The 23778-nt window shown below is 45.2% G+C and overlaps 1 protein-coding gene across 1 annotated transcript in view; it reads right to left on the reverse strand.

Moving 5' to 3' along the window:
• The window catches only part of TRIM71 (tripartite motif containing 71), an 88768-nt gene extending 66840 nt beyond the window's left edge, over nt 1–21928 (reverse strand). The window contains exon 1 of the mRNA XM_034760853.1: nt 20645–21928. Coding sequence (XP_034616744.1) covers nt 20645–21520 — 876 coding nt within the window. The 5' untranslated portion in view covers nt 21521–21928. The remainder of the gene's footprint in view (nt 1–20644) is intronic.
• Between the last annotated feature and the right edge of the window lie 1850 nt (nt 21929–23778).

Consider the following 23778-nt stretch of genomic DNA (forward strand, 5'->3'; position numbering starts at 1 on the left):
GACCCAAATTCCCCATATTGAATTATATGAGAGGAATATTCAAAGTGTGGAAAAATGAAAAAGACAATTATCAGCCTTCATATCACCCAACATGCAGGGTCTTTTGACAACAGGTTTTGGGGTGGCCAGGACTGTAGCCAGTTCTGCCAATACTCCTTTGTTAGTGGTCAGTGAACAAGCTAGCTCATTCCAGACATCCCTTATTGCTTTCATGGTATCAGGATCATGGTCAGTTGCTCACACAGCCCTGTTTGGTCTAGCCACTGTAGAAGTTTATCTCAACCTATATCTTTGATCCTCTCAGAGTCCACATGAAACTTTTCTCACTCTACCAGATGCACCAAAAACAGGCAATGCACTCCTTCCTCCCCTCCCCGTTAACATTTAACTTAATCTTATTCTGGGTAACAGGACTTAGACCCTTTTGAAAATTTTACCCGAGATCGAACAAGATTTGGTATCAAGACTCTGAACAGTCCCATCTCATGACATGAAAAGTAGTCACAGAAGGTACAATCAGGAGCCACAGTGGGTAAACAAACACCACGATCAGAAACATTTCAGGGAAGAGTTAATTCATGGCAACAGGGGTATTTAACAAAGAAGAACCCCAGACCTCAAAGAATGGGGTCCTTCTAGAACACCACACGGGAAAAAGAACCTGACAGGCAGGATAGCTTACTCTGAAAAGCAGTTTCTTGGACTGGGAGGGAGCTTTAAAAGAGTGTTGAAAATGGGTAAGCTCCCTTTCAAAAAGTTCTACCTTACTTGTTCAGAAAAAGGAAAGAGAACCACAAAGGCTTGCTACAGTAACTCAGAGCTACACTGCTCATGTTCACCAAGAGCTTAAAACAAAACTCCCATCTCTCCCTCCCCACACGGGAACATGAGTGAGAGCGCACAACTGAAAGCTGTGCAGTACTTTTGTATGCAAAAAACAGCCTTCCTGTTGTCTAGCCACGTGGCAGCAGGCAGCACTGTCAGGCAAGTGCTAAGAGCATCAGATATTGATTATTTGCTTTTCCTAGTTCTCAATTCATTAAATAAATATATAAATAAATAAAAAGTATTCTTCTTTCCCCGCACCCACCCCTAAGGGCCATGAATCCATTTTTTGCTTAGAGAACTTACATGTAATTATTTAAATAAACTTTTTAAAAATTCGTTTTCGGACCCATACCTTAGAAGTAACCATGGACATTTCTTCTACCTCCTCCAACGAGAACTAGCATAGGTGCTGCTATTAGACCATTAACACCCACAGCACAGCAGGCTACACAATTAACTGGAAAATTGCTAAATCAGTTTCCAAAAAGAGAAGGTTACTTACTTCATACTAACTGGAGTTCTTTGAGATGCATGATCCCTCTGGGTACTCACCCACTTGAGAGTGGAAACTCTTCAACAGCAGTGTCAGTTGTTAGTCCATGCCTGCACTCTTCGCATCCTTATGCTCCCAACAGACGGCATAAGAGGCAGTGGGGAAGAATGACCTCCTTAAATCTATTGCAGAGGAGGATGTAGTTGGAAATCCATTTTGGAAGTCTTTGGGAAGAGACTGCTTCCCCTTTCATTCTCTCAGAGAGAAACAGCCTCAGATCTTTGAAAGGGCTTTGTCCTGGTCAGATAGAAGGCTAGAGCTCTGCATATATCCAGGGAATGGAGGCTCCTGTCTTCATCTACTATTGTGAGGTTTTGGGTAGAATACTAGGAGGTCAGCTGTTTGGTTCTAGTGAAAAAAAATACCATCAAAAGGAGTCTTTTTAAGCCCTGGGGTATAATCTCGGGCAGCTCTGTGAAAACAAACGTAAGGTAGGTCTGTCACAAGGGTCCCAAGCTCACCTGGCCAAGGTGATAGGGGTTAGGAAGGCTACCTTAAAACAAACAAAACAACGATAAGTAAGACGGACCAGGAGGCTAAGGGGTTAAATGGAGGGGTCATAAGTGTCACCTGCACCAGGTTCAGGTCCCAGACAGACGTAGGTTTCAATGCCAGCAGGAATGTTCTGATGATGCTTTTTAAGAACATTACCATTGTGGAATGGGTGAAACCAAGCAGTTTTCCCACTGGCGGATAAAAGGGATTAATATTAATAGCTGATAAATGTACCTGCAGTGAACTGATAGATAGGCCCAGTGACTTCAAGGAGAGAAGATATTCCAGGATAGGAGGTAAGTGATGCTGCTGAGGCCATAGGGAGAACTTCTTCTACCTGGCAATATAGCACTTCCTTGTAGAGGATTTCCCCCTATTGAGAAGATAGATTGAACCTCCTCTGAACAAGACAAGGCCTTTGCCCATCCAAAAAACTAGGCCTACCAGATGAAGGGACACTGGGTTGGGGTGGTTTGTTCTGCCTCTGTTCTGGGACAGTAGACTCAGGAAGGACTGTAGGTGTATGCACGGGTAAGAAGCCACCTGCAGGATAGCGAAGAACCAGAACAGCTCCTGCCACCATGGCAGCAGTAATCCGGATAGCACCATGTCCTGCTTGATCTTCTGAAAGACATGAGGTAGCAGGGGAGTGGGAGGGAAGATGTACATCGACAAGTCCAGCCACTGCACTCAGAAGGCATCCCCTCTGGAACTGTGCTCCAGGTGTTCCAAGAGCAATAATCCAGGCATTTCCTGTTTCCCTGGGTTGCAAAAAGGTCCCATAATGGGAATGCCCACTGCCCAAAAATTCTGCTGGACCACCAAAAGAACAGAGCTCCCACTTGTGATCTTCATGAAAGTGTCTGCAGAGGTTGTCTGTTACAGCGTTCACTGCAGAAAAGGGTGCTCTGATGCTGGACACAGAATTACAGAACTTCATTGCTTCTCTACAGAGAGGGGTGCTGCCCCTTATTTGTTTATATAATAAGAACAGCCATACTGGGTCAGACCAAAAGGTCCATTAGCCCAGTATCCTGTCTTCTGACAGTAGCCAATGCCAGGTGCTTCAGAGGGAATGAACAGAACAGGGAATCATCAAATCATCCTTCCCCTGTTACCCATTCCCAGCTTTTGGCAAACAGAGGCTAGGGACACTTCGGAACATGGTTTTGCATCCCTACCTGACCTGTTTATAACAAACAGTAGTCAAAATGTCTGACAATACTTGGACATGAGAGGACGCAATGAAGGGCAGAAATCTGGCTGTGCAGACTCTTGTGCAGCCAGGAACCCTGAGGTGTATGGTTGTCCAGGTGCACTCCCCAACCCAGTAAGGAGGCATCCATCGTGACAGTCTTTATGGATGAAACAGGAACAAAAGGAACCCCTATGCAGACATCGTTCTTTATTTCCCCTCAGATTAGTGAGGACAGATGTTGCAAGACCCGTTTATCCAGAGGGGTCTCTGCTTGGGGCCCAGACCTTTCTCCGCCATGCCTAGAGGCACTGGAGGCAGTGCCTTGCAAAGGGGGGTCAGTGCACCAAACTCTCATTGCAGTCTGAGTTCAAGTTGAGTAATGAGGTCGCTCATGGAGAGGAATCGGTTGAGGCTGGTATGCCCTGGCTCAATTGAGAACAGATTCTCGTCAAATAAGGTCTATAAAACTCTTGTAGGGGTTAAAGTGGACTTTTCTGGATTTATCTGGAGTCCCGAGGAGTGAAACAGGTCAAGTAGGGAGGAGACTTCTGATACAACCATCTCCTGAAGAGCCAGTCACCTGAGCAAGGAAATATTGGTTTGCACTGTCAGAGCTAGTGCTTCACTACCATAGCCAGAACCTTTGGAAAGGCTCTTGGGGCAGTCAATAGGCCGAAGGGCTCTAGGCTCACCATAAAGCAGAAGAATCTCCTGTGCACTGGGCGAGTATCCTCCAAACCAAGGACTGCATACCAATTATGTTCATTCAGGGAAGGGATTATAGGAGCCAGGATAATCATCCTGAATCTTGAATGACGGATGAAGATATCCAGCTGCTTAGGTCCAGGATAGGTCTCCCAGCCCCCTTCCTTTTTGGGATTAGGAAGTATTTGAATTAAGGGCCCTTCTGCATGTGTTGAGGCAATACAGGCTCTATTGCTCACAGCTGGATTAAGGAGCCCACCTCCTGTTTGGGAATCATCTCATGAGTGGGGTCCCTGAAGAGACAGGCAAGGGAGTTTTGGAGAAAGGGGAGACAGGAATTTGATTGTGTAGCTGATTAAAATAAATGGACAAGACTGCTCTGTCTGAAGTTATACGCTGCCACATTAGAAGAAAACAGATCAGGCAGACACCAAAGGGGACGGGGCAGACTGGTTGTGCAAGGACTAGTTGATGGCTCAAGTGCCCTGTCAAAATGCCTTCTTGATAGGCGGCTGGGGTCTGAGATGGTGAGAGATGTCTGGCATGTCCTTGGGGGCTGGACAGTACCTACAAGGTGGCAGCTTAGAATTTTTCCTGCAAGGTGCCAGGGTGTATGTTCCCAAGGAGCAGAGCATGGCATGAGAGTCCTTGAGGGAGTGAAGCAACACAGTTTTTTCACTGAACAGACTGTTCCCCTTAAAGGGGAGATCAACTGTGACATGGACCAAGGGAGCGGGCCTGGACTGGTACAGCCTCTGTCGCTCCATTACAGCCTGGACCACGAGGTACCTCAGGATAGAGTGAGAGAGCAAGAATTCAGTCCCTTTAGAGGGCACAAAGTACTTCTTCTCAGCCCGCTTTAGCAACAGGGCACAGGTAGCTGGTGTGTGCCAAACAGCTTTAGCAAGCTCCCATATGGACTAATTGACTGTGAGCACCACTTTAGAAGAAGCCATAGAGTGGAGAATGTCTAGAAGCTTATGGGTGGGAGGGTCCTGAACATTTCCCAGTGGGATCTGGAGGGTTTCTATAATCCTCCTCAAGAGCTTCTGGCATGTCTATAATCATCTGGGGGAGAGGAGAGACTGATGCCACTGCCTCAGGTGAAAATGAAGATGCTATCAGTGAATCTGACAATACCAACTGTTCCTGTTAAGCAACAGGGGGCTGAGACGCCTCCCCTGGAGGTGATCTCTGGAAGACAGTGCCCAGGGTCCTCAGTCTGAGTCCCAAATGCATGGATTCCATGGGCCCACATATGGCTAGGGGGTATATAAGGGAACAGATACAGGCCCCAGCAGGGTACCATTGATCCCTAACCCCATAGTATGGGTCATAGTAGGACTTCGAGCCTCCTGGAGGCCTCTTTCTGAGCTGAGGTCTTGTGTTTGGGCTGCCGGGGGGGGGGGGGGGGGAGGTAGCTGGGGTAAAGGAGAGAGGGAACATGTACTGTTTGTGTACACACAGCCTAGTGCAATGAAGACCTGGTCCACGACTGAAGCTTCTAATATACTCAGCAAATCTTTCCAGTCATTTTCTCAAGCAAGGAGATGACACAGAAGTAACAAAGTACTCAGTAAATATCAAGTAGAGCAGGGGTCCCCAATGTGGTGCCTGCGGGCACCATGGTGCCCACCTACTGGCTGCCGGATAAGCAGCCACCGAAATGCCACTGAGAAGCAGCAATGTCAAGAAGCGCTACCACCGAATTTCGGCGGAATTTCAGCAGCAACGCCTCTCGAGGATGCCTCTTGACGTTGCCGCTTCACAAATTTCAGCGGCATTTCAGCAGCCATGCCTCTTGATGTTGCCGCTTCACGGTGGCATTTCGGCGGCTGCTTGTCCGGCGTCCATGGTCCTCGGCGGCTAGTCATCCGGCGTCCGCCCCACAGAAAAGATTGGGGACCACTGAAGTAGACCTTCTGCTGATTTCTGATCCCATAAAGTAATATGCCTCCCCACTAAAAAAAAAAAAAAAAAATGCTGACAGAAAAATGGAAGCTATGGCTCCTTTGTCCAAAAAGGATTTCAGAATAGTTGAGTCATTTAATCCCTTCTCCTGGCCTACGGAACTAGGTTTCAATTTGTGGAATGGGGAGAAGAGGTGAACGAGAGGAAGGAAACTATAGTTTGGTACCTTTAAGTTTTATTTTATATAGTAATCAAAGCAAGCAAAATGTTTTCTTGCTCAGAGACATTGGTCAGTTAATTTCAGCTTCCTGTCCGAATCCTGCACTTTATCTTTTTTCCCCACTCAGTCTTCCAACTCTGCAAGTTTAGCAGAGATTCCCTTAGCCTTAGTTCTGCAGTTGCTCCCTTTGCTCCCCATTGGGTAAATGTAACAGGGGAGAACTGGTTAGGAAAATTTGGCCAGTCAAGAAGAACATAAAGGCCATACCGGGTCAGACCAAAGGCCCATCCAGCCCAGTATCCTGTCTACCGACAGTGACCAATGCCAGGTGCCCCAGAGGGAGTGAACCTAACAGGTAATGATCAAGTGATCTCTCTCCTGCCATCCATCTCCACCCTCTGACAAATAGAGGCTAGGGACACCATTCCTTACCCATCCTGGCTAATAGCCATTAATGGACTTCACCTCCATGAATTTATCCAGTTCTCTTTTAAACCCTGTTATAGTCCTAGCCTTCACAACCTCCTCAGGCAAGGAGTTCAACAGTTGACTGTGTGCTGGGTAAAGAACTTCCTTTTATTTGTTTTAAACCTGCTGCCCATTAATTTCATTTGGTGGCCCCTACTTCTTATATTATGGGAACAAGTAAATAACTTTTCCTTATTCACCTTCTCCACACCACTCATGATTTTCTATAGCTCTATCATAACCTCCTTAGTCTCCTCTTTTCCAAACTGAAAAATCCTAGAAAAGACGCAATCAAAGGGTTACATCATAGATTTAAACACGGACACTAGTTTTTACAAAATGAAGCTTTTCGTGAGTAACTATATTTGACTTGGAGATGCCAGAGTTAAATGTAGGTTCTCAAGAAATGTATTGTTTACTATGTCTTAGGTCTTGGTTCTAACTGTGTTGCTCTGTATAAGTATGGGCTTGAAGCAACAGCTGGAATCACATTTGTAATGAAATAAAGCTAGAAAGCAGTTTTGACACCCTGAATGACCTCCAAATCAAACAGACTATAACAAACAGAAGGGTCCATTTAATACAATGCAGTATGCAATTACCCTGCCACATGCAAGATTAATGAACAGAATTGTGATATGAAAACAAGGATATTCATTAGTCTAATTGTTTAAGCCTAGTTCAAAGTGTAATACATTTTTCATTTTGATGGCAACATTAAGCTTATTTTATTATATATACATACGCACACGGTTCCCCCTTTCTTACACCAAAAAGATATACAACTCTAAGTGTGGCTTTATCAAGGAACATAAAGTCAGAATACCAGTACATATTGTGAGCAATCTGACATCTCACATCACTGGCCATTATGGACATGACACAATGATGAAAGAATAGATAGTGTAAGAAGAGTCTTTGGAACCAGTCCAAACCCTTGTGTACAGCATGTCGCTGCAAACTTAAGTGGCCAACCACAAAGTATTATTTAGGTTGCACATGTTGAACTCACCAATATGCAGCCAATGCCACAAGGCCCATAGCAAGATGAACAATGGGTCTATGTTCATTGTAATTATCCTGCCACAGAATAGTAAGCAGAATCTGTCTCATCAGAAGCTCTCATTTATAAAATTAAGCTTTCTAGCCCAAGAACATAACTTTCAGACTGTGACTGCTGCTATCCCATCTGCTCACGTCTACAAATTACCTCTTGGAATATTGTTTTAGTCCTAGCCTACTCCCATTCATTTTAACTCTGAAGTCTAATGAGGACAATATAAAATGTCAGCACCAGTAATTATCTGACTGCTAAGCATTTTATCAGACATACAGCCAATGTTCTTTATCTTTTTTCAGACTGACAGAATCTGTGAGGGATAGCAGTGGGTGGCTGATTGTTGCCAATGGTTGCTAGAATAAGGAACTAGGAGTTCAACCTCCAAAAGATTTCAAGTCACCTCTGCCCACAAGGAAGGAAGGTAGATGAATTCCTTCTCCAGCGAGATTAATAGTTTTTCCTGGTTAAGCCTCATCTAAAGATTCTCAACTCAAGAATTTTTCACTCATCTTTTCTACAAACATGTCTTTATCTTATTTTACATGTTCTGCTGACTGAACTTTCTCTCAAGCAGTCTATTTCGTTTCAGACTACTTATCATTTGGGGAACAAATAGCCAGATTTTCAAAGACATTTTAGATGCCTAAAGAGGCAGATGGGATTTTCAGAAGCACCTACAAGTATAACTCAGATTGGCGTGAGGCACTTCTTAAAAGTCCCACTAGGCACTTATCCATATCTTTAGTCACCTAAATATCTTTGAAAATTCTGACTCAACGTTACTACACCTGGCTGTTTGGCATGTATGGAGAGGGAAGACCAACTTCATCACTCCTAAAGTAAGCCCTGTAATGGATACAGTTTGAAGATGAAATATTACTCATTTTAGTAGATAATGACAATTAACACCTAAGAGACCTGAGTGAAGCCTTCGCCAAGCAAGTGAGCTTGCCTGCAGTCATTCATCACCACCTCTCTCTCTACTGAGGTTATGTCTACACTTCAATAAAAAAATAAAAAATAAAAACCTGCGGCTGACCCATGCCAGATGACTCAGACTGCAGGGGTGTCTGTTTGCAGTGTAGGCTTCTGTTCTCAGGCTGCAGCCCAAGCTCAGGGACCCTCCCACTTTGCGAGGTCCTAGAACCTGGGCTCCAGCCTGAACCCAGATGTCTACACTGCAATTAAAGAGCCCCACAGCCCGACTTCCACGAGCCTGAGTCAGCTGGCAAGGGCCTGCCGCAGGTGTCTAATTGCAGTGTAGAAATACCTTAAGAGTCTCTGTACAGTCCCTGAAAAGGAAACCAGTAGCTTATGAGTCAGGAGAAAGAAAAGCCACCACAGACGGCCAATTCATACAAGTGCACATAGGAGCATCTAAGATGTAGAACAGAATAGATGACCTGAATTTCTAACAAAGTAGATCTATTCTGCTTCTTCTTAGTGAAGGTTTGTCAATAGCCACCACCTTTGAACTTCAATGGCTTTGCCACATGGGCAAACAGTTACTACAAAGAAAAGCAAAAACAGTCAAGTATTAGGACACTTGTAATCATTCCTATTTTAAATTAGATTGGTGCCAACCTTGGACTAAGGCAGTTTCAAGGCTCTCATGGTTTCAGTAATTATTTTGCATGGTTCCCTGTAGTTACTGCTGTTTTCAGACTGATTCCTTACTATCAGAGGCAGCATCCATGCCTGGCTCCAACAGAACTTCTTTGGCTCTGCTCAACGGTTTGTGTTATATGGCCTCCAAAGAGTTTATGGTCTCAGAGATTGTTTTTATTGCATTTGTGACACCAAACCCCTTGCACTTTTGTCACATTGCAGTTAGTTTCCAATAAATGTGTCAACAAATCTGGTATCTGCTATTTGTTTGCCCTTGTATTCAGTCTTTGTGCTTTGGTATTTTTTAGTTAGGTGCACTTCAGTTTTCACTGCTTGCCAATACTCTAATTTGAGAGGCACAATTTTCATCAGCTCAACAATGCCCATTGCTCTCTTGAATTGCATCAGGGTCGCATCCATTTGTGGTTTAAATTTTGGCCTGGTTATCATTTGCAACAAATAATTTAGCTTCCATTTCGTTCATCTATTCCCACAATTTAGCTCTATTACATTGAGCTTTACTACACATCTATGATCTAACTTGCCAGACGGTTTCTTGTAAAAAGCTGTGTCTTTCCCAAGTGACATCCTTGATTCTTCTCTAATTTCTTTGCAATAACATTTGCTCTCAAGAAAAAGCTTGGAAGCACTGGCATGGTGGGAAAAGAGAGAGCAAACCCACCTACCCAACAAGACACTCCACTGCACATACTTTTCCCTCTGGGAAGAGATGAGAGAACAAACACCACATGACAAATGTGTAGTCATGTTGCTTAATTCACTACTGAAAGCTCAGAGGCTACAGCGATGAGTAGAACCCCACCAAATTCATGGCTCTGTTTGGTCAATTTCATGGTCATAAGATTTTAAAAATTCATAAATTCCATGATTTCAGATATCTAAATCTGAAATTTCATGGTGCTGTAGTTGTAGGGATCCTGACCCAAAAAGGAGTTGCAGTGGGGTTCGCAAGGTTATTGGGGGGGGAGGGAGGGAGGAAGAGAATAGAGTTGTGGTAATGCTACCCTTACTTCTGCACTGCTGCTGGAAGCAGCGGTGCATTCAGAGCTGGGCAGCCGGAGAGCAGCAGCTGCTGGCTGGGAGCCCAGCTCTGAAGGCAGAGCCGCTGCCAGCAGCAGCACAGAAGTAAGGATGGCATAGTATGGTCTTGCCACCCTTACTGCTGCCTGCAGAGCTGGGCCCTCAGTCGCCACTCTATGGCCCTCCAGCTCTAAAAGCAGCAGCGCAGAAGTAAGGGTGACATGGTTTGGTATTGCCACCATTACATCGGAGTTGCGGCTGGCATGGCACTGCCTTCATAGCTAGTCACCCAGCCAACAGCCACCACTCTCCAACCCTCTCCCCGCCCCCCCCCCCCAGCTCTGAAGGCAGTGCAGAAGCAAGGGTGGCAATACCGCAATCCCCCTAAAATAACTTTGTGACGCCCCTGCAACTCCCTTGTGTGTCAGGACCACCAATCTGGTAAACGCTGATCTCCCCTGTGAAATCTGTACAGTATAAGGTTAAAGCACACAAAAGACCAGATTTCACAGTCCATGACACATTTTTCATGGCCGTGAATTTGGTAGGGCCCTAGCAATGAGCATATTAAAAAAGTCGATATAGAATAGTTTCCTTCCACAGTGAGGGATTCAAGTGGCTTCATTTGCTCTATTATTTGTAAGCATATCATTTACTTCCAGTACCACGTAAAATTTGCAACACAGATGTGCTAGAAGGTCTTTATCTTGACACCCTGCACCCAGTTACCTGACATGACATGGATCAAGATCACAAAAGATTATTAAGCTTGTCCCATGACAGAGACCAATACTGACTAGTCCAATGGCTACTCATAATCCATCCATACTACTAAACAGAATCATACTGTAAGAAAACAATATTACCAGGTCCCTTGACATGATAGGTTGTATTATGTAGTCATAATTAACGTTTCAGAGACAAATAAGTGGTTCTCTAGTGCAGCATATTCTAAAGATTGCTTGGGTGATGGGGTGTTTAATATATATTTATTTTCAGGAATTTTAAAGCTACTTTCTAGGGGGAATTGCGAAGCTTTTTAGCTATAATTAACTCGCATAATAGTGTGAGATAGTCGAAAACGAAAAACTAAATAGAAGGGGTAAAAGTCTACCTGCATCAGCTTGCCATCCTAGGCAAAAATCCCAGGACACAATTTCTTTGTGCATTCAAGAGGGTGAAAAAACCCTGTAACAGTTCCTGCAGTTCATCAGCATGTGTGTGCATTGTTTTTGAAAAGAGATAAACAATGGATCTGGTAGGAAAGCAGTAACAGTAGGCTTGGAAGGATTACATATTTTTTAATTGATACACATCAATTTCACTGTATACACAAACGGACAAAAACACACACTTCCACCAATAATAAACAGAAATGTAGACAAAAAAGGAAAAATGCTGCTTCAGAACTTAGTCAAAATCCAGTGATGTAGACTTTTGAATTAGGCTGGTTCGAAATGGACTAGTGAATTAATAGTAAAACAGGTATGATTTGTTGAGTTTAGGATATTTACTTTGTAAATTTTGGTCATGTGATGTTGACAATTTGCATTATAATGATGTATGAAGCTTTAACTTTTTGAATCTCAATGTCTATCATTAAATTGTCTGTCCCCTCCATAATTTCCTGAAACTAAATTTGAGAGAAAAAAAAATTAAATTGCTTAAGAATAAGCCTCTATTATCCATCAAAATAATAAAAATCTAATACTGTCAAGTCTACAGAATAGCAACATAGCAAGCCATTTGAAGATCATATACTCTTGACATTATGGAGGCTAGGAAAAAAAGTGTTTTTTAAATTTATTTAATTCAAGTTAAATTTGAAACAACTTAGCACCTAGTATAGGCACAGTTTAACATAAGCTAGCTGGTTGTAGTATGTCCTAGGGGGAGCCCAAGTTACACCACACAACCAGCTGGCACAATTTTAAAAGGTGTTAAGCTGTTAATGTAGCAGATGTAGGTACATTTGAGTTTTCTAGTTATGTATGAAAAACAGCCTTTAAAAAGATAAACTGTAATGCAATACAAGATCTAACTGCTACAGCAAAAAAAACCCTAACCCCCACAAAATCCACAGTTCTGACATCTCTTAATTTCTCTTTTGAAGAGAAGAAAAACAATTGTAAGAAAGGCATCTGAACTCACAGATTTTAATGTTAAACAATACTGAATCAGACAGGAGTTCTCAGTGTTGATATTAATGTTGCCAACTCTTGCCAATTTATTATGAGTCACAAAGCAGGAGCCTGCAGCAGGAGCTCTAGCGAAGATGCAAAAAGGTCCTTTGCTCCTGTGATTTTTCAGAGTTGGTTTAAAAACGGGTGCACAGCTGTGGGCAAGAGACCCTGTGAAGGACCAGACTGGTCCTTGCCACTGCCCTGCCTTCATCCCTATGTAAGGAGCAGAGGGTCATGGCAGCAGGAGAAAGGGAGCTGTGGGAGGGCCCAGGGAAACAAGAATAATAAAGTTACACCTAGCTACTTGCAGTTATGATTTCATTTTATTTTAAAACATTCGATTTGTCATTGTATAACTGATCAAACCTATAAAAAGTAGAATATTTTAAAAAAACATTTAAAAAATCTCAATGTATTTGTAAAAACAAAGATTCTAAATAATTAATATTGTATTAAAAACTGCTTGCACAGTCATGCCACACTGAGGGCCAGACAGTAGATGGCCCCTTACATCTTACCCATGTACGCATCAGTCTTGATGTCACCATGCATTGTCCATCTAGCGCAGGATTTGTACTGCAAGCCATTAGTTTTGATGTGTGTGGTAAATATATATAGTGTTGCCAACTCTTGCAATTTGTTTGCAAGCAACAGGATTTCAGAAGGTGCGGGAGCTGGTCTCCCCATGACAAGAGACGCTCCAACCCCCTCGTGAAATTCAGCCCTGCTCGAAGCTGGCAGTCTCTCCCCTTGCTCATTCTTTGCTCCCTCTGGGGAGAGCAAACCAGCAGCTCAGCATAGCTCCACTCCCTCTTCCCCTACTTGGAGAAACACAGGCAGGACAGTCAGGGCCGGCTTTAGGCCGATTCCCCGGAATCGGGCCCCGCGCCTTAGGCAACCTTTTAATTTTTCTTACTCACCCAGAGGCGGTCCGCTCCGGGTCTTTGGCGGCATTTCAGTGGCGGGAGGATCCTTCAGTGCCGCGGAAGACCCAGAGCGGACCCCCCGCCACCGAAGTGCCGCCGAAGACCCCGGACTGCCGCCGGGTATTCAAATCAGGCCCCGCAGATCCTAAAGCCGGCCCTGAGGAAGTGCCTCTCCTCCTCCCCTTCTGCACCTGAAGAACCCTAAGAGGAGCAGCAATGAGGCTGGGGGCTGAGAGAGAAGGGGGGACAGGATTAATTGCTGCGGAGGGAATGGGCAGATGTGGGGGTGAAAGCTCCTGCAGCAGGGCCAAAAAACCACCTTTCCCAATGGTCTTCTCCCAAGTGTAACACTAACTCTCTCACATACACCCAACAGAATTTAAAAAAAAATTCAAGAGACTAAAAAAAATCCACAATATAATTTTCTTTAACAAAACAAAGGGGAGGGGGGAAATCGGACTCATGATTTTTGATCTCTATACACCAATGAGCAGCTTGTACATGCACACAATATGCATATCTTCACTGTGTTTTTCGTGTAATCTATTACATACTCAGCAATTTGTAGTTTAGTCTGCATACAATTTCTAGCCAGTGTTGCCAACTTCTAAAAGAGACAGACTTGGTCTTTTTTTAAAGAAAAACAAAACAAACCATCACCCACCCACAAAAAAGCACTTATATAAACAGTTTCAGGGACTTTGAGTTTCTCCAAGTTTTGTTTCAGTGGAAACGGTCTGAAGTCATGCTTAATTAGGCAAATAAAGTAGTGATATCAGAATTTACTGGACACCAGAATAATAAGATTTCCAGTTTGTTTAGCCAAAAATGCTGAGAATTACGGTAGGAATGTTTGGGCAAAGATTGTATGGTGCTTGTTACCATAACAAGAAAATCAAACTGGCCATGTTAAAAAACAACAAAAAACACATACTAGTAAAAAGTAAGAACCTCAGTGTGATGAAGCATGAAAAGAGGAAAAATTACAGGTTTAAAACAAAAACAATGAGGAGCATGCATCTGAAGAAGTGGGATTTTTACCCACGAAAGCTTATGTCCAAATAAATCTGTTAGTCTTTTAGGTGCCATCGGACTCCTCGTTGTTTTTGTGGATACAGACTAACATGGCTACCCCTCTGATGTTTAAAACACGAGATTCATTTGAAGTCACTGTATGTTAGATATGAAAAGTTTGGGACCAGAGAAACTTCTGGAAGAATCAGCAAGCAACACAACAGTCCAATACATACCCATCTAATCCTCAGAAACAGAAAATTCTTTCACTGTAATATCAGAGCACTGTTCTGCAACGAGTAAAATTTGTGCATCATGTTACAAAAGTTGGACGGCTGAAGATATTTACCTCTACACTTGTAAAATGAAAAGGGTTAGCACTGCTCTAAACATGTGCACTGGGAGGAGAGAGAATAGGCTACATAGTGTCCTGGTTTAGTATTCTTCTAAATTAAAGTATTTATTGAGCAACAAACAAAAATTTGCCCCTAGTGGACTACAATCATGTTATGTAGACTATTTCTGTTCAGGACTAAGGGCATGTCTACACAGGAAGACAAGCCAAATTAACTCCAGGTGTGAATTTAAGGGGGCGGGGGAGGGGGAGGCGTGGTTCAGTTGCAAATTTAAAATAGAATCTTCTGATAAACAAAAGAAAAGTGTCAAGTATCAGAGGGGTAGCCGTGTTGGTCTGAATCTGTAAAAAGCAACAGAGGGTCCTGTGGTACCTTTGAGACTAACAGAAGTACTGGGAGCATAAGCTTTCGTGGGAAAGAACCTCACTTCCACATCTGAAGAAGTGAGGTTCTTACCCACGAAAGCTTATGCTCCCAGTACTTCTGTTAGTCTCAAAGGTGCTAAAAGAAAAATGGTGGTTTTTTTTAACTGTTTAAGGCACCTATGATCATTGAAGAGCCAACATTGCAAAGACCTTGACTACACTAGGCTTCCCCCTCTCCCTCCCAGCCCCATTTTCAAATGGAGCTGAGCCAGTGAGAGCAACAAAGCCAGTAATAATGGGGACACTAATGTAGATGGCTCCTAGCAATTGATGGTATTGCCTCTACACTAACCAGCCTATTGTTACCAGCAACACAACTGAACGCGTGGTAGTAGTGATTGAAAATTGTGTGCATGAAACAAAAAACAAAAACAAAAAACCCTGTAGACACCCTTTAAGAGTGAGGTGTGGTTACCACTTGATTTTGTGCTTCATGAGAATGGTTTAAGTGACAATTAGTTAGCCTTCTGCAAATACTAGGAGACAGAGAACTCAAGCATAGCCGAGGTGCAGAACTAACAACTGTCAATTATGTAGGGGAAAAAAATTAAAAAGGTCACTTAAATAGCAGGCCAACTAAGGAATATCAGCTGGGCTCACTTGATAGAGTTATCATTGGGACCCAAACCCTGAACCCCACAATGCCTTTTTAAAAGTTACTTCCTGAAGTAGAGCCATGTTTAATAAGGATGCATCTGTGTGCAGCGCTTAGCATTACAATAATGCCCAAAACTACTATAGCTAAGAAATTCTTCAAATTTGATATTGTCAACCAACCCAGAAACTAAATTTTGCTTAATATTGGGTTTTTACATAGCACCTTTCAGCCACAAATCTCAAGGCACTTTACAAAGCACATTAAGCTCCTATGTGAACACTTTATTCTGAAAGAAAGTGGTTTTAGTTCACTTGTGAATTAAGCTAAACAAAGGCCACTTTACTTTTGAATGAGGGCATCCACACAGGGATTTGATGCACTTTAATTCACACCTGTAGTCAATTTGACTTAAGTTCACATCTAGACAAGCCCTTAGTCCTGAACAGAAATAAATAGCCTACATAAACAAGATTAAAACCCAGTTTGCTTCACTTTTCCTAAGTACAACATTATCACATTAAAACATTCAAGAAAGTGGGGCTCTAAGCAATTTTCAGTGTTCAATAAAGTCTCATTGAATTGTCAATAACTACAGCCCCTACCAAAAAAATCAGTCCATTTTGGTCAATTTCACGATCATAGGATTTTTAAAATAGTAAATTTCATAATTTCAGCTATTTAAATCTGAAATTTCATGGTGTTGTAATTATAGGGGTCCGGACGCAAAAGGGAACTGTGTGGTGGTCACAAGCGTAGTGGGGGGGAGGGGGTGTTGCAGTACTGTTACCCTTATTTCTGTGCTAGCGGCGGCCTTCAGAGCAGGGCGCAGAAGAAAGAATGACATGGTATAATATTGCCACCCTTACTTCTGCGCTGCTGCCTGCAGTGCAGGGCCCTCAGTCAGCAGCCACCACCCTCTAGCTGTTGCGCTACCTTCAGAGCGGAGAAGTACAGATGGCAATACCATGACACCTCCCCCCTCCCCACCAAAATAACCTTGCAATCCCCCTGCAATGCCCTTTTGGGTGAGGTCCCCCAATTTGAGAAACACTGGTCTCCCCCGTGAAATCTGTATAGTACAAGACAAAACCACACAAGACCAGATTTCACAGTCCATGATGCATTTTCCATGGCCATAAGTTTGGTAGGGCCCTATCAATAACTTTGTATAGAAATAGTCATAGTACACAACACAGCTGTGTAGTCTTCTGTGCATCAACAGCATAGAGCAGAACAAAACCCAACTTATCTAAGGAGACCCTCCCAAACAGACCACAAGAAACTTCAAGTATCTACAGTAAAAGGCTGAATGACTATGTTGATCTTGTTGTAACTTTAACTTCCAGTCCCAAGGACCCTGGGTACTTCAATTCTGAAACTGGGAACATGTAACTATCCATAATACTGACCTCTATCCTAGCTCTAATGTATGTGTACTTAATGTGTTTTAAAACCACTGTTAGAGCAAGAAGATTCCAAGGTGAGGCTGCCACTCTAGCCTTCCTTTGGAGTTTCCTGGCTTTTGTTAGTTACATCATTAGATGCTACCAAAAGTAAAAACCCTCATTTAACAATGCATTTTGTTAACAAGATGACAATTCTCACCGTTTCTCAGCCACTCTTCCCCATGCAGTATAGTTTTGCTACCATCAATTTTTAGTTCTTTGTCAGTTATGTTTCTGTAGAATGATTACAAGGTTTCTTCCAGAGGATGGTCTTTGAAAATACTAAGTACTTATTATTCATTTATCAGACACCACATGTGCACCAGTTAATATACCACCACGACACCATCTAGCTAATCAATTAGTTGTTCAATAATGAAATGCTACAAATATATTACTAATTTCATAGATTCATTTACATTACAGCTTCGAATGTAGGAATATGAAACATCTGACATTTTACAAAGAAGTCAGAGTGAAGTTTTATAGAAGAGGATGACCATCACAGGAGGAGCTCTGTTGCTCATGTAATAAACTTTTAAAAGTACCCCAGAAAATGTTTTTATGTAGAAAAGACATACATCTAAAATAAAAATAAGAATGCAAGATGGCTTACTCCTCCCTTGGAATTTAACCAAGTGGGAGCTCGAGCTCCTGAACTGCCCTTAGCTTGTTGCTGGAGAGTATGGAGCACTCACTTTGGAAGCTGTAACACCACTCTTCTCATAGTCTTACTGCATGTGGCTGTGCTTTGGTAGGAAATTGTGACAAAGAACTTTAAGAACACTTAAAAGAGTGAATGAATTTCACTACAGTTATTATCACACATCCAATAAGTCTGGTCTAAACTAAAGCACTATGGGCCACTTTTTAAAGGAAGGAAATTATCTGGCCCTTAATGCTGAACAAGTATTGTTTCAAATGGTAATCATCGGCTACCCCATTCTGGATTTTACACTGATAGTTATTTAGGACATCCACTAGTAGGCACAGAGAAATTTTGCAAGCACTACAGGAGGTCCAAGTGCTAATGAGGAGATTTTTGCATTTCCTCTCATTGGCCCTCCCCCCTTTTCCAAAACATGCTTTTCTAAAAACTCATTCTATTAAATTTAAATGTTCTGTTCTTTGCTCCTCTGACAACCTTATAAAAAAAAAAAACTGGAACTAGAGAACAAGTCAGTTAGAATTACATTGGCATAAACTCTAGTAGCCTAGCTGTCCCTACTAAATAGAACTAACACTTCCTAACGCATCCAGTTTTTCAACCAATTGAAAAGATATTTATTCAGCAGTGTCCATGGAATTTTTCTGCACTCATTCAGTCTTCAGGCAGGGATCTTATCTCCAAAAGTAGTACAGAATCAACACAAAAATAACTAGAAGGGAGTAAATCATCCTGAACAATGAAGTTAATGGAAAATTCCACTGAGGCATCATGCTAAGCTCCAAAGAGGGAAGGGAAAGAGAGGAGTGCCATTTTCCAGTTTTAAATTAAGTCAGTCCAAGCTGACACATTGTTACTATTTTAGAATAGGCATAGACATTTCAGCTGCATGTTGAAAATGTTTGTTTTCACGACGAACGCCTTTAAGAAAATATAGGCGCCAAAAATAATTATTATACAAGGAGATATTATTTTAAAAAAGATTAGACTAGATTAAGCAAGAGTTTGGCAATATCAAACTCCTATCTTGTATTATAAAGATATGGCTATAATCTTAACCAGGAGTATGTAGACAAGTATTAATACATTTGCCAAAACTGATTACTTCCTTTGAAAGTTTGTTTTTCCTACTGCATCACATTCTCTTCTCCCAACACCTTTTAATGGTTTTCTGCTTCTACAGTGGAGTATTCATAGTCTTGCTAATGCAACATCAATATCCTGGAAACAAGTCTGTCATCTTTACTGTTAAGTATCCATTTGGATGGTGTTAAGTCTTAACAGTAAGCAATCTTACTCCTGGAGTTAAATACAGTAAACTTGACTATCTAAATATTCTCTGCATTCCAACAAATCTCTCCAGATTTTTAAAAATACAGTTCTACATGCTATTTGGTTTTTAAATTTTTTTTGGAGGAGCTGGGGGGTGGGGAACTGTATGATTCCCTATCCCTTCAAGCCAGCTTACCATGTATTTCAAAAATTTGATCAGCTATAAACTTGAGATTCAGGGACTCTTTAAGACTCTGTTTCTAATTTCACTATATGTGCTTTCAAGTTTTAGGGGAAATCCATTACCCAAACTATTTAAGCCTATAAAAGCAGTTTGTGCTGTGGAAAGCATACATTCTCCACCCCCATTCCCAACCACCCCTCTCCTCCACAAAAAAGTAAATGAGACAAGGTGGGTGAGAGACCAACAGAAGTCGGCCCAATAAAACTCTCTCACTCACCTTGTCTCTCTAGTAGCCCTGTGGGTCCCAGGATATAACACCACTGCATAATTAAAAGCAAAAAAGCTACCTCACAGGTCTGACCAGAAGGCAGATTCACAATCATACTCTATGCCTAATTTCCCCACCACAAAAACAAAAATTTTAAACATGCACCATCTTTTGAAGTAAGCAATGGGACCCAATGACAACTTTTCACCTACTTATAGTTTAGCAAAAATAGATGTTTGATCCCTAAAGTCAATACTTCTTCCTCTGAAATATTTATATTTACAATACCAAGTGAACTGTTAAGAACATTGGTGGGTCTTCTAGCGGTTCAGATGAAACGATAAACGTTTATAGATAGTGCTGTTAAACAAATCAAACAAAAAAACTGAAACCACACTCATGGGGACTGGAAACAATGAGCCAATCTCCAACTGAAACCAAATGGAAGTGGAAGAAGGTTTAGAACTCCTCTCTTCCCCGCCCTTTGATTAAGGCAGGAGGGTGCAGTTGAGGTGGGAAGCCTCCCATACAGGACAGTCTAAAGCAAACCAGCACATTCTCGCTGCCAGCCAGTAAACACGTTTCTGGGAAAGAACTTAAAGCTCATCCGGCTTTCAGGCCCATTCGGAAGTGCTTGATCTGAACGCAAATATCCTCTCCCCGTTTACCGTAGCCAGCGTTACACACGAGACACTTAGTTGTTACACTGATGTTTCTGATGGGAAAAAGAAGACACTCTAACCAGCTCCCCCACCTCCTTGAATATTTCCGACTAGGTTTCCAAGGGCTAACAGGGACAGCTAGCCGAAGGGAAAGGAATCAAGAGGACCCGCGGGCTGGTGGGAACAGAGTCCAGGCAAGAGCCGAGTAGCAGCCGGCTGCCCTCTCCGGGTGCAGGCGGAGGGAACCTGGAGCCCCAGAAGGGCTAAGGGACTCCATGGCCCCCGCCGGGAAGAGCTGGGAGAAGGGGCCCGAGGCAGAAGGGCGAGCGGGCAGCTCGGCGTAGGCGGCCGGCGCACACTTGAGCCCGGCGTTCCCGGGGGGTTCTAAGGCGGCTCAGTCGGGGGAGCGCGGACAGCTCCACGAGAGACCGGAGGGGGACGGGGCGCGCGGGAAGGGGCAGCCCCGGGGGAGTGAAATCCCGCGGACTCCAGCCCAGCGCTGCCAAAGGCGCCGGAGCCGCCCGGGGGGGGGGGGGGGGGGCGCGCGCGGGGCTCACCTCGTCGTCGTGGTGCTGGCAGTAGCTGGCCCGGTCCGGGAAGACGGAGGCGAGGATGCTGTAGGGCGCGGCGGGGTAGGGCTGGCCGAGGGCGAGCTGGGCAGCCGGCCCGGGAGCGGCGGCGGCGGCGGAGCCGGGCGCCCCGCCGAAGCGCTCGATGAAATGGTCCTTGGTGAGGCGGACGCGCTGGTGCGCCCGCACGCAGTTGTCGCACAGGTGCTCCTGGCAGTCCAGGCAGCGCGAGCTGGCCGCGTTGCCCTCGTCGCAGGAGCTGCAGCGGGGCTCGCCCTGCCGGCTGTGCGGCCGCCGGAGCAGCAGTGAGGCCGAGCCGCCCCCGCCGGAGGAGGACGGGGACGGGGCGATCGCAGAGGCGGCGGCGGGGGACGAGCCGCTGCCGGCCGAGCGGTGCTGCTGCTGCTGCTGGCGGGGGTGGTGGTGCCGGTTGTTGCTGCTGCTGCCGCCGCCGCCTCCCCCTCCCCGGCCGTTGTTCTTCTGCTCCTCGGCGGCGGCGGCCGCCACCACCACCACGTCCAGCAGGTTGCTGAGGAGGAAGTTGGAGGAGGGCAGCGCGTCCATGCCCGAGGGCTCCGAGATCACCACCTTCTGGTCGCAGATGGGGCAGCGCAGCTTGAGCGCGTCCCCCGCGGCCGGGTGCTGGCGCTGCGCCTCCAGGCACTGGCGGCAGAAGGCGTGCAGGCAGGGCAGGACGTGCAGGCGGCGGGACGGGGCGCAGGACGAGCCGCCCGCCGAGGAGGAGTTGGAGGTCTGCGAGGAGGAGGAGGAGGTGGAGGAGTTGGAGGAGATGGGAGCCGGCGAGCCGCACATCTCCTTGCACAGCGGGCATAGCTGGAAGTCCGCCTCGGGAAACGAAGCCATTTGCAAGCGGCCTGGCTGCGGGGGGAGGGGGGCACGAGCCGCGGCGTGCAAGCGCCTCAGCAGTAGGGACTCATGGAGAAACCGGATTGCAAATCGCTTGGCATCGATTATTAGTCGGTGTCTGCAGGGAGCCGGATCCTCGGAGCGCCTCGCCCCCGGGGGAGGTGGGGGGCGCTGGGTGCGGTTGTCCCGTTCGCTGGTGGCCAATGGAGTCTGCCTTCCCTACCCGTACTTAGCTTCCGATCCCGGTCCGCATTGGACAAATTGTATCGATTTCCCAAAACTAGTCACTGGCTGACACAGAGTCTGCCTCTTTCCCCCGGGGTCGGCACTTCTACAACGTGGTTGGTGACTATGTTCTTCTTCAAGTGCATGGGCGCCACTCCTGTAAACCCCCCCCCCCCCAAATCCAGCGTGAACTGGACCTAGCGCTGCGGGAGGTTCGGCTCCGATTTCCTCAGCAGCCGGAGAATAGCGCCGGGGGGGTCTGCGGGGCAAGCCCCCCTCTGACCCCGAGGGGCTGCTGGGCGGCGAGGCAAAGGGCTTCCAAGTTAGCTCCTCTGGGGGGGGGGGGTGGAAGGAGGAGAAGAGGAAGGAGAGAAATATTTTGTTTGTTTTCCCCCTTTTGCGGCTCAGTCCAGCTCTAGGAGAGGCAGAGACACTGAAACACAGTGGCCAAGCAGACTCCTCCGGCTCCAGCCCTCCCCCGCCGACGCCTGCTCCACCACCGCATGACTGGGGGATGGGGATGGAGGGCGGTGTTGGTGCCGGACCCCCCCGGGAGACACTCAGGCTGGCGGGATGCAATAAAGAGAGACACCCAACCCTGCAGCGAGCAGCGGGTCGCTGCGGTGCTCCTCGGTCCTGGTGGGCGCGTTCTCCCCAGCCCTGGATCGCTCTGAACCGCTGCCCGCACGTCCTCCTGGGCTGGCTCCGCTCCCGCTTCGGGTCAGCCCCAGACCGGCTCGCTCCAGCACGCGGTCTCCCCTCTAGACTCGCAGCCCGGGCAGGCTCGGGGCGGCTCGCACACGCTGTAGCAGCAGCGGTAGCCGCCGGGTAGAGTAGCAGCGGCAGGTCCCCGCCGGCCGCCCTGAATTATTCATGGGGGGTGTATTATATTCGCTTGCACAAATTGGAGCCGCTGTGCAATGCTATCCGAGAGTCCCACGCTCACCCCCCTCGTCCTCTCCGGTTCTCGCTCGCTCGAGCCACTGCAACGACTGGGATCACATTTCCTTTGTCATCTCGCCTCTTCGTGTAGTGTTTTATTAAGAAACAAAAGTAAAAAAAAAAGCGCTTCCCCCGCAATTTGCACAACCAAATCCACTAGCGATTGGCACCGGGTTTGAATTAGCAACAGCGGCAGCAATAGCAATTACTCACTCAGCAGCAGCAGAATCCCAAGTGATACAGATAATGTTGGATTCCAGCAGAGCCATCGCACGGGGGGGGGGGAGGGGGGAAATGGGTGGCTTCTCCCCTTCCCCTCTTTGTCGCGGTGGGGCTTGGGGTGGTTGCTTTCTCCTCAGGTTGTGTTTGAGAGCATGGCTTTTGCAGGGGCTCCGGGCAGCTCGTGGTCTGGGTACGCGCCCTCTCCTTTTCCCTCTCTCTGGACGCCTGTTATTGAAACTGATCAGAGTTCGGAATCCTTTTAATCTCCAAAGGAGCGAACTCACTTCCGCCTGAGCTCTGAGGGGGTGGCTAGGGGGAGGGGGGTTTAAAGGCAAACAGGAAACATTAACCCTCTTACTAGTGCTGGCTTTTCTGTGCTGCCTCTTTCCCTAGCAGCCGTGGATTCCTGAATCTTCTAGTAATTCAGCTTTTTAAGACTCCAAGGGCTGCTTATAGTATTTTAAGGCTTATAATGCGTTGTCTGTCCGTCTTTATATTAATTAGTTCTATAACTGCTAGATACGTTTATGTGTACTAATTGTGATTATTTTATTTTGTCTTTTATACGTGTAATCATGTGATTCTCATTGTAAAGAAGGAGCGACTTGATGTTAAAAGCTATGGAGAGGACAATTATACAACTTTATTATTAATTATTATCTAATTAAAAATATAGTTCTAAGCCTTAAGTCACTCAGTTTAAATAACCCCTTTTGTTATGTCCTGGACAACTATTTATTGACTAAACCTCATACCTGTGATCCAGTTTAAAATTAAAACAACAAGAAATCCTGTATCAAAATGTAAGGGGTGGGTGAAAGGATTCTAGGATTAGAGTATTTAAGAGCTCTTTAAGAAGATAAGTA

Source organism: Trachemys scripta, chromosome 2 (assembly GCF_013100865.1).
Source record: "Trachemys scripta elegans isolate TJP31775 chromosome 2, CAS_Tse_1.0, whole genome shotgun sequence".
In the NCBI taxonomy this organism is placed as follows: Eukaryota; Metazoa; Chordata; order Testudines; family Emydidae; genus Trachemys; species Trachemys scripta.